General features: G+C 38.5%; 1 protein-coding gene across 1 annotated transcript in view; it reads left to right on the top strand.

Annotated features, from left to right (window-relative positions):
• COL9A1 (collagen type IX alpha 1 chain) overlaps nucleotides 1–17071 on the top strand; it is an 87411-nt gene that overhangs the window by 40682 nt on the left and 29658 nt on the right. The window contains exons 20-28 of the mRNA XM_077767250.1: nucleotides 2327–2380; nucleotides 5995–6048; nucleotides 7944–7997; nucleotides 8137–8190; nucleotides 8325–8378; nucleotides 8776–8829; nucleotides 9798–9842; nucleotides 10935–10988; nucleotides 11094–11147. Coding sequence (XP_077623376.1) covers nucleotides 2327–2380; nucleotides 5995–6048; nucleotides 7944–7997; nucleotides 8137–8190; nucleotides 8325–8378; nucleotides 8776–8829; nucleotides 9798–9842; nucleotides 10935–10988; nucleotides 11094–11147 — 477 coding nt within the window. The remainder of the gene's footprint in view (nucleotides 1–2326; nucleotides 2381–5994; nucleotides 6049–7943; nucleotides 7998–8136; nucleotides 8191–8324; nucleotides 8379–8775; nucleotides 8830–9797; nucleotides 9843–10934; nucleotides 10989–11093; nucleotides 11148–17071) is intronic.

The following is a 17071-nucleotide window of genomic DNA, read 5'->3' on the forward strand; positions in this document are numbered from 1 at the left end:
TTTTTTTTTTTTTTTTCCAAAATAGGAAAGGATCCCATTGTACATTCAACCACCATTTTAACAAAAAAATTTATCTATAATAACATACATTCATTTACTAGATTTCAGGGCTAGGCTATCTGAAAGCAAATATTGAACACAAGAAGATGATATATGTCTTTCATATTCTATGGTACTATCACATGATACGGAAAATTTCAGGTATCCTGAAGGTAGATCATCGACTGGCTTTGATATACCTTATGCCAGCAATGTAATCATTATAATCAGAACATTCTTAATTGCTTATTATCATGTTTTTTAAAATAAAAAGTTGGTCCCTTGTGCTTCGGCAGATTGCTGCAGTTATATACACAGCAAAGTAATTTGGGGCATTGGCATACTTCAGTTTAAAGTGTTTGCTACATCAAAATTTACATTACTTTTGTATATGAAAGTAGAATTGTTACACTTGTTTCTTGTCAGGATGACTAGTAACAATTATGGAAATAATAATTTCTGAATATTCATTGAACATTGCAGCTAGCCACGGTCTTTACTACGTAAAGCACAGACTCAGGTCCTATTCTCAGAAACCAAAGAGTTAGGGAGGACGAACATGGGGCCACCCTTTCTTGCCCTGCTCTGCTATTACCCAAACAACTGTCCTTTTATGAAAGAGTTCAGGGGGCTGTGCAGATTAGTGTTTACCCAGAGCTTAAGGGAATTCCAGCTAAAGGAAATAAGTCTTCACATTTGTAAGAAATGGCCTCAGCTTTTAAGCCACATAAGAACTTTAAGGAAATCTGGAGGAATACAAGGGGTTTATTCCAGAAGCTTGTATTCCCTGAGACTGATAGAGGACATGGACTCTATTTCACAGGAGGAAGATAGAAATAAGTAGTGTAAGAGACATATGCTTTGTNTTTTTGATCTGATGAAAATTGGTAGGGACTTGGAGTTATTTTTAAAGCCATTCCTCCAAATCCTCAGAACAGGATTTTGCAAGCAGCATTTAAAAGTGTTTTCATGGATTAAGGATATCTGTTGGGTGCTACATGGCTCAAGCATGGGAGATATCTTTAGCGCTTGCTGACCTTCTGGTGTTTGGGAGTGGGTTTGCCAAATTGTTTTTGTAAAACTCACAAATTTTCACTTTTTAAATGTATGTCTTTAAAGCAATGCACAGAATTTTTAAAAATATGCTGTTTAGAACATTTATACATGAGCTCTGCCCTTCAAAATAATCACCTTTGGAGACAATACATGGCATTCTGATGTCACTGCCATTAGCTCAAATATTTTTGAAATTCTTTTTGTAGAATTACCTTCAGAAAGAACAGTTTTAATCCAAAATGGCCGCATCTCATTTTACATCCCAAGTGGTTATTCTAAGCTGGATCATCTTACATATTCTGGTCATTCCTAACTAGCCTGCATAGAATTTGTCACTTGTCTGCATGCAGGGTTGGCCATGGAATTGCCCTGTTTTCTCTAAGTGAGAACACAAGAGAATGACTGGCCTACAGCTACCTTACGGTAAGCCAGTTAGAGTGGACAGTTAACAAATTGCTCAGAGTGGCTTTTCCACTTTCCTGAAGGAGCATCCACCTCCCGCTGCTCCCAAGAGAACACCCGCTCTGTACAGGATCCACTCCTGGAGCCCTGCTGCTGTGACCAGAGAATTGAGAATGGTGACATTTCAGTATTGAAAAAGATTCTGGAAATCACACTCATATCCTTATTTTTAAAATTACCCACTCCTATGCCTGGGATGGGGTGAGATGGATTCTCACTGCCCCAGATGGGAATTAGAGGGTCTCTATCATAGAGATAGTGTAACGAATAGCGACTTCTAGTGGCTAGTAAAGACTTTAGTCCATTTACAGGTCCTAAGCTTTTGTGGGCTAGCCTGGAAACCTAATTGCCTTTGATGGCATACATTGGTGGGGAAAAATTATTCCAAAGTTTAAAATCACAACCAACTTATGTGTAACCAAGTTACAAACCATGAAGGAAGTAGAAGTGGCAGTGTATTCTCTACCTAAGTTAAAAGGTAAGTCCAATACAGGATTGTAGTTCTCTTATGCTAATGATGTTTCTTTTTTGCCATCAGTAATTGCTCCAACTCAGGTTTGCGTATGTCTTCAGAGTTCTAAAACATTTTTACCATCAGAAGGATTCTTGTTTTTTCTTTCCAAACTAGAAACATTTGTTTATATAATGTCACTATTTCTTAGTTTTACCTTTGGCTATGTTAACATCCTTCTGGATCAGCTTTTGTGATGAGATAAACAAGTGTGTTCTTCAACTAAAATAATTTACTGTTTTTTTTTTATATTTTCAGGGAGCTCAAGGATTAAGAGGCATCACTGGCATAGTTGGGGCCAAAGGAGAAAAAGTAAGATGATGATGATGATGATGATGATGATATATCATATCAGAATGTTTAATATTTTGTAAATATTTAAATTTTTGGTCATTTAAAAATAACTAATTTTCAGCAAAATTTAAAAAACTGTTGCTGTTTAATGTTTACTTGAGAGAGAGAGAGAGAGACAGAGACAGAGACAGAGAGGGAGCACACACAGTGGGGTAAGAGCAGAGAAAGAGAGACACAGAATCTGAAGGAGGCTCCAGGCTCTGAGCTGTCAACACAGAGCCTGATGCAGGGCTCAAACCCACAAACCACGAGGTCATGACCTGAGCTGAAGTCAGACGCTTGACAGACTGGGCTACACAGGCACCCCAGCAACATCATTTTTTATTTTATTTGCTTTGTAGATGTTTGGTTAGGTTTTCACATTTCTGTTATAAACATAGATGATAGAAATGAGTAGTATGTATGATACATATTATATATTTTAAAATTATCTCGAGTAAATAGGAGTAAGCAGGGCTGTTACATTTTGTCATTATCCATAATTAATACTGACAGCACTGACATAATACCTGGAAATCAAAGCAAAGACAAGGAAGGGATGGAAGGAAGAGGTAAGAGAAGGCAGAACATCTACAAGGGCACCAGGGCCATCTGCGGCTCCCCTGCAGGGTGGAGTGCTGAGCTCTGCCCTCAACAGGGATCTACACTTGATGGAGTTTACATTGGAGCTTATGAACCTGTCCTTAGCCCAGTCTCAAAGACCAGATTGTCCTACCATTTCCATAACAAGACACTGCGAGACGCTTGGAAGATTCAAAGAGGAACAAAGACTTCAAATTTGTTATTTATTGGGAAAAATGAGTGAGTAGATAGCTAACTACATTGTAAACAAGAGACCCATAAATTTGAGGGCAAGTGGTTTCAGGGAGTGAAGACGAAGGAGCGGTTAATCTTGATCAGGGAACCTGAAGGGCTCACGGAGGAGGTGGCATCAGAGGGACGCCAGACCCACAGGGATGACGTGCTCCCAGTGGTGGAGGATGGAGGCTAGGGAATGCTTGGCTGAGTGAATACCATGAACGAAAACATTGCAAACCTGGACATTCATGTTCATGGGCTCAAAAATGTTTTTCTCCCTCTGTGTGTGTATGTGGGGCTGGGGGTGGGGATATGTGTGTGTGTGTACGGATGTGTCTACCTTTTCTATCAGATTTAAGAAAATGGTTACTACTTATAGAATATGTTAGAAAAGCTACTTTGTAGGCTTCAAAAAAGAAAAGCACTTGCCTACCATCACTTCTGACCCTCTCCTCTTTCCCTTTAGAATCTCTAGAGCTAATTTGTGTCATTTCACACAGAAACACAGAGACTTTTAGTAGCAGCCAAGTGGGAATAACTTGCATATTGTATGTGCTCAAGAAATAAAATTAAATTTTTTAAAAGAAATGCACATTTTTGGAAATTGAAGGAATTATTTTGTGACTAATCTCTTCATTTTTTTCCAGGCTCCTTCTCCTTTCTGGGTATTCTTATTCTGCCTGTTTTACTCTTCCATTTCTTCTAGAATATGTCTTTTCTAAAAACATTGTATTTTAAAAAACATATTTCATATTTCTATATTCATGTTACCTTAAGTAACATTCTGTGTACACCTCTTCTGATATTAAATAATACATCTCATTTGTTTTGAAGTTGCTTTTTTGGGTTTAAATCATCTAAAATATGTGATCCCACAGTTTGAAACCAATTACTGTTCTTGATATGTTCTTTATTTGAGGCATTTTTTTACTTGGCATTTTTCAAAATTTCTCATTTCCTCTGAGTTCTGTCAAATTGCTTTCAATAAAAAATTAAAAAAAAAGCAAGCTCTTCTCATGAACTCAGACCCCTGGAGTGGTTGCCTAGTAACAGCATTTTGGGTCTCAGCTCGTGCTGAACAGCAATATGAGAGAGAGTGAGTGCATCACAGCCATTTCTATAATGCAAAGGCCAGGCTCCGCTCTCACAACTCAGGATGAATGATGAATTCAAGGTCTTTTTGGGTCTTCCAAACCTCTCCTTCCCTGGTGAATGTAAAATGCTTTCTGCTCTGTTCTAGTTTTTAGGGATCAAAGAATTTCAAGGCTCGGCAGTGCCTCTGCTTCAGATGTGTCCTTTCTTTGATTCTCCCTTTTCTGAACCTTCTATCAAAGATTTTCTAATTCTTAATTCTTACTACAGATGCTGGTTTTCTTACCTGGTTTCTTACCTAGTTTTCTTGGGGTGACACCCATCCAATACTCTTTTGACTGTATTCCATGTATTTTATCATCTCCTTATCTCAACCCTATTCATTAGGAGATGGCCTAATGGCTCCAGTGGCTCTTCTGCCTTCTCGTTCACTTAGCAGATGAGAAAAATATGTAAAGAGGCTTTTATTTTATCATGTAGCATATGCAGAAAGCACTAACTCCCCATATTTTTGTTTTAAAATCACATTTTGATTCTTATAATAAAAAGGTGATATGATATAACCAAGTCAGAATTGACTTCAAGACAAATTAATAAAGCTCTGTAGTTTTTATGCCATCATCACTTGGGAGAGTGTTTGTTGTTAAGGAAATAGATGGATTATTTCATATAAACTGAACCTAACGTCTATCTAGGATGGAAGAGGGCATACACAAATCCTTATTATAATTCAATCTTCTAAATCACATGGACTTCTGATTCTGGGTTTTGGTGGAAATCCAGTGTCACAGAATCTCACCCACAGCTGCGGCAGCAGCAGAGTCCCTGCCAACTATTCTCTGGGTGGCTCCTTGGTCTTCACCATTAACAAATTCCCACAGGAATCCTGAGAAGCCTGCAGGGTGAGTACCCAACCTCTTCCAATAGGTTTGCCAAGTTCTCTAAATAGGTGCTAGTGTTTTTAGTTTATGTCATCAATCAAGAATGGATACAGTGTTACCTTAAAATATCCAACGTGGTACCAAAGACTGACCATAAGTACTTTGGGTGGGATGAGAAGATGCAAACTAGTGTTTTCATATCTGAGGTGTCTGATTAAACACTCATCACAGGTGCCTGGTGGCGCAGTTGATTAAGTGTCCGACTATGGCTCAGGTCATGATCTCGCAGCTGGGGGGTTCAAGTCCTGTATCTGGCTCTATCCTGACAGCTCAGAGCCTAGAGCCTGCTTTGGATTCTTTTCTCCCTCTCTCTCCACTCCTCCCCCACTCAGGCTCTGTCTCTTTTTCTCAAAAATAAATAAACATTAAAAAATAAAAAAAAATACCTAACACTCCCTGGAGTTCACTGATGAATACAGTATATGTTGCAAACACAAAACCTCCTTTTTATCTGGCTATTAAAGTTCTGTAGAAAGACTGATGTGCCCTTTAACATAAATGATTAATCCTGGGGTGCCTGGGTGGCTCAGTCCACTAAGCATCTGACTCTTGATTTTGGCTCAGCTCATGATCTCATGGTTCATGGGATTGAGCCCAGCAATGATGGTGTGGAGCCTGCTTGAGATTCTCTCTCTCCCTGTGCCCCTCTCTCACTCTCTGTCTCTCTCTCTCTTTCTCTCGAAATAAATAAACATTTAAATGGCTGATCTTAATTTCATTTCTTTGTCTTATTTTTTGTAGGGTGCCAGGGGCTTCGACGGAGAACCTGGGCCTCAGGGTCTTCCTGGTGCACCTGTAAGTAGTATTCCTTTTACAAGACACAATGACACGTCCTTTAGCAATGATCAGTAAAGATTTTTTGCTCTGTGTGTGTGTGTGTGTGTGTGTGTGTGTGTGTGTGTATGTGTGTGCGGGCATGTGCACGCAAGTCTTTCACTGTGAATAATTAAAGTAGTAAAATGGGCAATAGTTTTTATATTTATTTAAACAAATTTTAATTAAGACAAGCATCACTTTTGTGGATAAAGAAAATATTCTTTTGACTTGATACAGGTTTTTGTTTTTCTCGTAGGTGAAGTCAGATTGTTAAGTTTTTGCATTTGCTGTGTTTTCCTTTTCTTCTGGTTGCCAGGATGCTTAGAGTCACAGTAACTGTCTTTTATTGTATATATATATATATATTTATTTATTTATTTATTTATTTATTTATTNCAGAATCTGAAGCAGGCTCCAGGCTCTGAGCCAACTGTCAGCACAGAGCCTGATGTGGAGCTTGAACCCACGAACCATGAGGTCATGACCTGAGCCGAAGTTGGGAGTTTAGCCAGTGAAGCCACCCAGGCACCCCATTATATTTTAGGTGCTTGGGTAATTCTATCTTTTTCCTTTTCTATGATTTTTGACCTCATTATTCTATATTTTGACTGCTGCATGCACATGTGTCATTATTATAGGCTGCCTCACACCTTTTCTAGAAACAAATAAAAAGCCATCTATTAATACCCACTTTTATCACAGAAAAAGTAGAAAAGGTATAACTAAAATAGAATCTCCAACTATCAAGCTCCTACAGCCCAGTGGGATAGACAGAATGTAACTATGTTGTACATTACAAGATCAAGCACTAGAGTATGTGGTAGAGGTAATCCACACAAGAAGATCTTAGAGGCAGGTTGACCTGGAAAGCCATCCTGGGGTGGGGAAGGGCAGCAGAGTAAGGTGAGAAGGAACACTGTTGGTGGTGATGGGGGTATGTGTTGTCATAGGGGCTGTTACTGTCAGGCATTCGGAAGTTTCTATTGAGAAGATGAAACTGAATAGATAAGGTAGAATCATTTTATGGAGTGCTTTTAATGCCAATCTGAGCAATTTGAATGGATATAGTAGCAATAAGAAGCCATTTAAAGTTGTAAAGTAGTTATGCAATTCAACAAAAGCTGTATTGTAGGAAGACACATCCTCTCATCTATTACTGCCTGTACCATAAGTCAACATTAGCCAGATAATTCTGACAGGAACCACTGTTATTGCCTGGAGAATGAAATAATATGGAGAAAGGATTGGCAACTGTTCCAAACCTCAACCCACCAAGATAGTCAATGAATTTAGCTGATATGTAGACATAATTACTGATGTCAAGGTTATCTGCAGCATGGATCTTAATTTTATTATATCTATACATCCAAAGAGGACAGAAGCTTTATGCATTTAAAATGAAATCACAACACCTGTAAGTCTCAATTATCCCTATGGCAATATAAATTTTTAAGACAATGAAATTTTTATAAAAAGATTTCTTGAGGGGGCCTGGGTGGCTCAGTTGGTTAAGCGTCCAACTTTGGCTCAGGTCATGATCTCGTGGTATGTGAGTTCGAGCCCTCCATCGGGTTCTGTGCTGACAGCTCAGAGCCTGGAGTCTGTTTTAGATTCTCTCTCTCTCTCTCTCTCTCTCTCTCTATCTCTCTCTCTTTCTCTGCTCCTCCCTGGCTCACACTGTCTCTCTCAAAAATAAATCAACATTTAAAAAATTTTTAAAAAATAAAAAGATTTTTTGGGCTAGGCATCCATGACAGAGCAAAGCATTGGGTTGAAAGAGCAGTAGTAAGGTAATATGGATGGGATTTTATAATTTCAAAAGCCTATTAATAAGTGACTTTTGCTCATATTAACAATATTTTATTTTCATACAGGGTGATCAAGGACAGCGAGGACCTCCAGGAGAAATAGGTCCCAAGGGAGATAGGGTGAGTTCAAACTAGTGTTAATCATTATAAACATGGTGCTTTTTGGTGTCCTCTTCTGATTATGCTTATCTCCTTGATGTGTTCTAAGTGTGGTGATAAATGAGCCTGTCTTGTCTATCCTTTCCTTTTTGGCCTGCAGGGACCTCAAGGTTCAAGAGGAATTCCTGGCGTTCCTGGGTCCAAAGGAGACACGGTATGTCCTGAGCCATAGTCATCAAACACATATTTCAAAGTGATTATCAACTTACGATAAAACTTTAGAAAATAATGAAGGGAAGAAGACTGTGACTGTTTGTGAGACACAGTTGTTTCTCTGTGTGTCTTCAGGGCCTGCCAGGTGTGGATGGCCGTGATGGGATACCTGGAATGCCCGGAACAAAGGTAGCTGTGTGGCCCCGGCCAACCGAGCACAGCATTTCCACTACTACATTCCTGCGAGTCGTACTTAGCTGGTTTTGGCTTTACTCCTCCTTTTAATTTTTAAATCAAGTGTCAACTCAAAATACTATTAGAATAGTATGTTTCTTTACTTGGTTTTAGGAACTCAGTAAAATTGCCCTGTTAATGAAAGTCACTGAAAGAAACTGTCTATTTTGATTAAATTTACATCCTAAGTCCATCGTCCTCCTCCCCTCTCCCTGAACTGGATCATATTATAAAAGTGCATGTAAGGTCAGCTGTAGGGATAATCCTTCTACTTACAAGGTCTGTGTCCTTTTTTTTCTTGAAAGAAAGCAGTTCATACAGGTTCAATGATGCAATAAAAACTTTTTTTCAGGGTGAACCAGGGAAACCTGGGCCTCCTGGTGATGCAGGATTGCAAGGGTTACCTGTAAGTATTTGAGTCTTTAAATGTGTATTGGTGTGGATACATATTTTGAAAATATGAATTTCAGGGAGAAATAATTTGATAAGTTCTGGGGAAGATATATGGTGCTTGAATTTTGTATTTTTACAGTTTTACATTTTCTGTTTCTCTAAATAACTAGCTATTTCTCTAATAACTTTACTAACCTTTAATTTTATCTTCTGTCTTTAGTTCACTCAATCTTTCTTACCTTTTTACTAACTCTGAGCTATGGGTCAGGGTCATATACTTCTTCCTACTTTTAACCAGCTCTGAAGTTCTTGTCAGCAGAGCTGAGCCATAAGAGGGTTGAGGGTATGCTCATGAACAATGCGAGGTATAAGATACCATTTGTTTTTGATGTGTGGTTCTTTGAATTATTCAAATTAGTGTTTCCCTGCATTAATGTGGCTGGAGGTTAATGTGGATTATACACATGTGTTCTTGGAGACACACGTTTCAAGGTAATAAAGAGATACTTGGTGATTTGAGGACTGGCCACAATTTATGATATCTGACATTTCAAAATAATCAGTGAGAGAACATTACGACTCCCAATAGTACCAGATTTTAGTTAGAGCCAGCATTCTACTGCCATTTTTTTTTCTACTTAAGCATTAGTGATTCAGTATTCTGTACCTGAAATCCTGCTGGTAGTGGAAGCTCCCACTGACCTGGAAATAGTACTGGATTATAATTTGGAAACTCATGCTTGAAAAATAACTTTAGTTTAGAGGTAGGATTTGCCTAAGGGTATTCAAACTTAACAAGCCAGAGACAGTGAAGTAATTCCTTCTGAACTGTTCAGAATTTGGGAACTAGGGAGACTCTCCCTCACACTAAAGCTTTGCTGCTGTCACGATGACCTCAGCCCCTTGGTATGCAGTGTGCATGGTATCTTGCATCTTCTCAGATGAAGTGACTCAACCCGTATTGTGTGTGCGCTCTTTCAGGGTGTGCCTGGAATCCCTGGTGCAAAGGGTATTGCTGGTGAAAAGGTAAAAGATTAGAACTTTTTAATTAATATTTTTTCTCTGTTTATTTTTTCATTAGTGCATTTTATTTATTATTTTTAGTATTTCGAATCTGACTTTTATTTTATTTTTGACCCTAAGGAGAAATGAAAAAGGCGTTATGGCTTCAAATTCTATTCTCTTTCCTAGCTGCAGAGAGAATACTTTGACAAAGTGTTGCTGATTAGACTTCCTTCCTGAAAGTGTCATCCTTTGTGCTCAGAAAACAGAGAAAGTGTTACTGTTCTTTACCACTTAAAATAAGGAAGTTGTTATTAAGCCATAGAAATTATGTCAGTGAATACTATTAATGTGATTTCACTTAAACTAAAAAGGGATTAAGACATTTCATTCATAGACTGATCAACCAGGGCTTATAGTCCAGCAATTAAAAACAACAGGTGAAAGAAAAATTAAAGGGATAAGATATAGCTCTACTTTAAATAGATAAAAAGTGAATAATGTAGAATTTTGTCACTACCAGGTTATACGGCTACAGCTGTCTAATTATAGGGGTGCACAGCATCTTTAAAGAGCAGAGATGTTCCCTAATAAGTGGACCGTGAGAGACTGATGGTGGGGGTGGCATCCTCAGACATGCGCTCTCTCTGGAGCTTGTGGGCAGGGTTTTTCTCAACAGCACATCCTCTTATTCCTCATGTTCACAGGATTCTTTTTAATTTTAATAGTGTCAGTGTCAGGTCAAAGGGCGAAAGAAGGGTATTGGAGACAGAAATGGTAAAGGAAAGACACATATAATTAATATTGAGAAAAAAGAAAAATGTTCTCATATTCTTGTTTGGCTAATGACCTTCATTTTTTTGACATTTGACCTTCATTTTTGGACACTTTTGACACTTTACTATACTTACGGGAATAAAAGAACATTACCTTGAATCTAAAAAATTTTTTAATGTATCCACTAAAAAACAGATTCTACATCTTCCCAAATTCTCAATCTAAAATTGGGAAATTAATGCTATTTAGGCATTGGAAATGCCTGGGGTGGGCTAGGCAGGTTGATGATTATGCTTACTTGCTGTCTAAATTGCTTTCAATGTTGCATTTTACCTTTAGGGTAACACGGGTGCTCCAGGGAAGCCTGGTCAGTTGGGGAATTCAGGCAAACCGGTAAGATGCCATGAGTTACCTTTCCTTTATGTGTTAACCTGTTGCAATCAATAAGCAAAAATTAGGGAGAGTTAACCTTTTCTTTCCTTGCCTTCCTCATAATAGGGCCAACAGGGGCCTCCAGGAGAGGTGGGACCCCGAGGACCCCGGGGGCTTCCCGTGAGTACTCCTTTTCTATAGAAGCTTCCAAGGTGCCTTCTCAGGGTTTTGCTGGGTGTTCTTCCAATCATTGGTTCATTTATCCGTGAATGCCTTCTGGTGTTTGAGCATGTGCTAGCCGAGAGAGACCATGGGAACAGAAATGCTATTCATGTGTACTTATGCTTTTTTTTATTCAGAAAAACTTAAAACATGTTTGAAATATGTATAAAAAGCATGATGACCCTTTGTGCTCTCATGTTGATGGAAACACTTTAGTGTGGTTAAAGAACAACTTTACTGAGATATAATTCGTGTACTATAAAATCCACTCACTTAAATTATACAATTTACTGATTTTTAGCTTATTTATAGAATTATACAACTATTACCACAGTCCATTTTCAACATTTTTTGTCATCCAGAAAGAAACTGTGTCTACCTTCAATCATTCAGCATTTCCTCTGAATCTTCTCTGCCCTTTGCAAACACTGATCCACCTTCTGTCTCTGTAGATTTACCTGTTCTGAAAATATCATTTAAATGGAATCCTACAATTATGTGGGTTTTTCAGTGGTTGGTTTCTTTCAACATGTTTCAAGGCTTAGCTATGCTGTAGCATGTATCTGTACTTCATTCCTTTTTATTGCTGAATAATGTTCAATTGTATGGATATACCACATTTCATCCTTTCATCCACTGATGGACATTTGGGTTGTTTCTGCTTTTTGGCCATTATGAATAATGCTGCTATGAACATTTTTCTATGAATTTTTGTGTGGACACATGCTTTTATTTCTCTTGAGTACAATACCTAGAAGTAGAATTTCTGGGTCATGTGATAACTATGTTTTAATCTTTTGAGAACCTGCCAGTCTTATTTTCTTGTGAGTTTGTAAATGTGTCTATTTTGCAGCAAATACAGCAATGTAGATTTTCTCATTAGATACACTTTAACCCTTAGAGAGAAACTGATTAGGAAATTAAACATGCATTTAATGTGAACTTTAAAAAATTCTCTCTGGCCTTCAGTGTCAGTTCTTGTTTTCAAAATCTGCTGGGTAACAAAAAGAATTCCAGTTGAGGGAAATATTTTAGTGTGGTTAAAGAACAACTTCACTGAGATATAATTCATGTACTATAAAATCCACCCATTTAAAGTATACAATTTATTGATTTTTAGCATATTTATAGAATATATATGCTAAATATACATAGAGAGAGAATATAGAGGATACAGAATTATTTCCAACTATTGTTGTTACTTCTTTTAAAGCATTTCATGAGCATGTTGAATGAGAATTTTCATGTTTCAGGGAAGTGAAATATTCCAGGTGTCTTGCAACATGAGAGGGGGATTTTTCCACTGCTCACGGATGTTTGTCAACCAACCTCTACCAGGTGGTTTCCAGAAGTTTCTCTGCAGCCAAAGAAACTAGTTTTTGCCCCTCATTATGCTTCTTGCTCAGTCACTGCTCACTTATACTTTTCTTCTTTCTTGCTTGAAGCCTGCAAATTTCTAATTAAAATACTTTCCTTAAGTTGACTGCCAAAGCAATGAGTTTATAGCTAGATCACATTCCTAAAACAATGAAGATTCTCCATGACTGGTCCAGAGGATATAACAGTGTGGGAAAGGGGCACTGGAACTTTGAGAATGTTGGCTATTAAGTCTAGCGTTCACTTTGTAGAGCAGAAAACAGTAAAGTTGAAGGAGCACCTGCTGTGTGTGAGGACTATGCACTGAGCACAAACTGTGACAGAACAGAGAGGACTTGGCCCATCATCAGTTAAGTGTCATGGGATATATAGAGAACCAGAGGCGGAATAGCATAAGGAGATGGGGGTGTTTCATTCTTTCATGTGAGGGGAGGCACATCTGTTATGCCTATATTTGTTCTGCCTATGTTTGAGCCTGATCTAGGTTTTGATTTTTGCGTTTCTGTAAATGTCTAGGTTCTCATTGTGGCTCAAAGCTTTGGTGTTTTTCTTCTGTCATGTTTCCTATATCTAATAGGACGTGCTGATTCTACCACCTCCTTTTGAAAGTCCTTACATTTTACTCTTCTTTTGTAAGCCCACTTCCATTATCTTGGCTCAGAACATTAGCTGCTGCTTGGATTATCCATTGCCTCCCCAGCTCGTCTATCCTTCCTCTACCAGCATTTTCCAAAAAGGTACTCCTGGCATCTTGGCTGGGATAGTTCTGTGTTTCCCAGGACTTCACCCTTGAGCTCCAGTAGTGTTCCCATAGTCATGGTGCCACACAAAAAGTATCAGACACCATTTCAGAGGCCTGGGGACTGGCTGTGACCCCGGCTGTGCAGACTGCCATACTGGTCTTTTTGAAGTATGCCTTCTGTCATCATTTTTCTTCTTTATTTACAAATCCTCCATGGATCTCCACTGGCAATTAAAGAAAGTACCAAATTTTAAACTGTTGGTTTACCCTCTAGTTTTACATCCCACTTCTGCCTCACCCAGAGCCAGCCTGTGTTCAAGTCAAGCTGGACTCCATGCTAACTTCCAAATAGTCTCTGTACTTCTCAGCCTTCCTGCTTTCTTTTGTTATGCTTTGCACTTAGATGGCTTTTTTCCTCAATATCCCATGTGCCTTCTTAGATGTGATTAAGATGTTAATTCTACAATGAAACCATCTCTGATTATGCCCCATCCCCCACGTAGAAATGTTCTCTCTTTATTCTGAACCCTGCGGCCCTGGGCCCCTTAAAATTTTTTTAAATTAATTTTGTTTATTTTTTAATTTTATTTAAATCTAGGTTAGTTAACATATAGTGTTTCAGGAGTAGAACTTAGTGATTTATCAATAATGGTTTCAGGAGTAGAACTTAGTGATTTATCAATTAGAATACCCAGTGCTCATCCCAACAAGTGCCTTCCTTAATACCCATCACCCAGTTTGCCCTGCCCCACCCACCTCCCCTCCAGCAACCCTCAATTTGTTCTATGTATTTAAGAGTCTCTTATGGCTTGTCTCCCTTTTTGCCCCTTGCTGTGGAAACAGCGGGAATGCAGGGAGACCTGTGATCCACCTTTGTGGTCCCTACATCTTTTTACTCAGGGCTTGTCACAAGGTGGTGCTTAATAAATATTTCTTAAAATGAATTGAATTGGAGGTATAATAAATCTTGCTATGCTGCTTATGTTGGTAATAACTGACTTCTCACCTACTATAAATTCTATGGAAAAGTGTCATGAGAGAGTCTAAGTATTATAGTTCTGGAGCAGAGTTTTAACATCAAATCTCCTTACTGAAAGATACATTTATTCTTTCATCTTACATCATTAAATTTAGTTTCATAGATAAAGGTTCACACATTTTCAATTATTCCTCACAAGTTTTAGCAGTTTTTCCTACAAATGTCAAATTGAAAAGCTGAGTAGAAGGAATGAAAACCTATTTCTAACGTGTCCTACTAATGGACCGGGCTAATTGGAGCACGTCTGTGAAAGTAAGTGGTGTTCCCCTTTCCAAACCATTGTTCTAACAACTTTAGCCAATGCCACAGTAAGACATATGGGACTTTTTTTTTTTGGCACCTCCAGTGATGACATATGAGCACATATCTTCACCACTTGGATCATACTTCTGACTTTCTCAGTCACACTCAACTGCTTTTCACTTGGCTCTGGGTGACTCCTGGTTTATAGCAGACTTATGGCTGGGGCCTCGGATGCAGTGGCTCCCAGTCCATTTCCGTCTTTCAGGCTTTCCAGAACTTGCCAGGGCTTTTGTTGAGTGAGTTGTGTTTGCTCTGCTCTCATGATCCTGACTGGGATGAGTGCCATGCTGATCTGCTTCCAGCTTTCTGAAGATTATACACTCCTGGAGTACAGAGTCTCTCTCATTTTCTCTTGAAGTCCCACCCCCACCTATCATCAACAGCTCTGGCACAGAGGTCCCCATATGGTGTGTTGCTGAATGGTTGAAACTGCCTTCCTGTGCCCCCCAAGCCATGGAATATTATCCCTGTCAATAATTGTGAAGCAGCTGTGATGGTTATAGATTTTGATCTTCCTCCATGTGTGCAAGAATATTTAAACCTACACTAGAGAGAAATACAAACTATACAATGCTGTAAAATTGAATAGATTTTTAAAATATCTTTGTGGCAAACCTAAAAACTTATCATTGTTGTAGGACTAATACCATCTTCCAATGTTAATATGAAAATGGTTTTGTAAAAGCAACAATCTGTAGAAGTCATAATTGATCTTCTGGGTTAATCAGCATCCTTTTTCCCAGAGAGAAGCACTTAAATATATACTCCAGACTAAGTATAATGATTTACAATTTCTCACTTCCAAAATTAGCATGGTACTAAGAATAATGTTCATTCTTCAGCTAGTTAGCATTTTGGGTAATCAGGCAAATGCAACCACCACCACAATCTAGAGAACAATGGAATAAAATCCATTTTTTTTTGCAAAATAATTATTACAACACAAGTAAAATGAAATAGATTTTTTCTGTGACATTTTAAAAGTCTAGTAGCTCTATTTTGAAAGGGAGATTTCCAAGTGGAATTATTTGTATTTACTGAAATTAGTTTTACAAAACAGCTCCCAGTATTTATTTATAAAGAAGGTGCCTTCTTGGTGATCAGTGGGCTTGACAGAAACTAGAGAAATGAGGATTATAGACCTGTTTTTTTTTCCCCAAGAGCAACTTCTACTTTTAAAGAGATAGGAGATATGAAAGGCAAAGAACAATTTAATTAAACATTTGATTAAAAAACATAATTCTGACTGATTTCTCTAAGCCTTGGGTAAAACCCTGGATAAAAATAGTAACTAATGCTTTTATAGTGCTTACTGTGAGCCAGACACTGTTCTAAGTGCTTTAGATATCTCTTCAATCCTCTCAAAAACCCTATGAGATAGGTACTGCTTTTATCTCCACTTTATAGGCGAGGAAACCGAGGCACAGAGAGGTGAAGTTACGGGCCTGGAGTTGGCTGATGCATGGCGGGGCCAGGACCTGGCAGTGGGGCTCCATGCCTGTGGCCTCGTCTTCAGTACCCTGCCAGCTCTAGTCAAGGCTCTGCAGGATAGTTTTTATCTGAAGTTAGCTTGCCAGATTCTAATGGTATAAGACATATTTAGCAAATTTTAAATTTTTGTGTTTATGGAATTTTCAAAAGTCTAAGTAAACCTGGTAAAGACAAACAAATAGGCCATAAACCCACACATATTCCTGGATCTTACCTCAGAACTACAGAATAAGAATATAGGGGAGCAAGCGGAGGGTGGAAGGAAGATGGAGTGGTGGAAGATGTCTGGTGAAATATAGTTCTTTTAATGTTTATTTAGTTTAAGAGAGAAAGAGAGCACGTGTGTGTGTGTGTGTGTGTGTGTGTGTGTGAGCACAGGGAAGGGGAGCACAGGGGGGGAGAGAGAGAGAGAGAGAGAGAGAGAGAGAGAGAGAGAGAATCCCAAGCAGGCTCCATGCTATCAGTGCGGAGCCCAAAGCAGGGCTCAATCCCATAAATCGTGAGAGCATGACCTGAGTCAAAATCAAGAATCATACACTCAACNGGCAGGGCTCAATCCCATGAATCGTGAGAGCATGACCTGAGTCAAAATCAAGAATCATACACTCAACTGACTGAGCCACCCAGGTGCCCCAAGTGAACTATATATCTAAAACACTCTTTGGAGGGTTCTGATGCACAGCCATAGTTGGGACTCACTGGTAGAGAGCTTGCATCTTTTTTAAAGCCTTGATTGGCTTCTTAAATAGGGAAGAGTTGGCAGATGTGTCTGAACATATTGAAGATATATATGGTGGCACAGAGGATCCAAAAATAAATAAATAAATAAAGCCTTTTATTATGTTCCTCATTTTTTTAATGGTAGGGTTCTGCCTTTTTTTTCTGGTCCTTTACAATTTTTTTTTTTTTTTTTTTTTTTTTTCAAATAAG

The sequence above is a fragment of the Crocuta crocuta genome, unplaced genomic scaffold (genome assembly GCF_008692635.1).
Source record: "Crocuta crocuta isolate KB4526 unplaced genomic scaffold, BGI_CrCroc_1.0 scaffold518, whole genome shotgun sequence".
Taxonomy (NCBI): domain Eukaryota; kingdom Metazoa; phylum Chordata; class Mammalia; order Carnivora; family Hyaenidae; genus Crocuta; species Crocuta crocuta.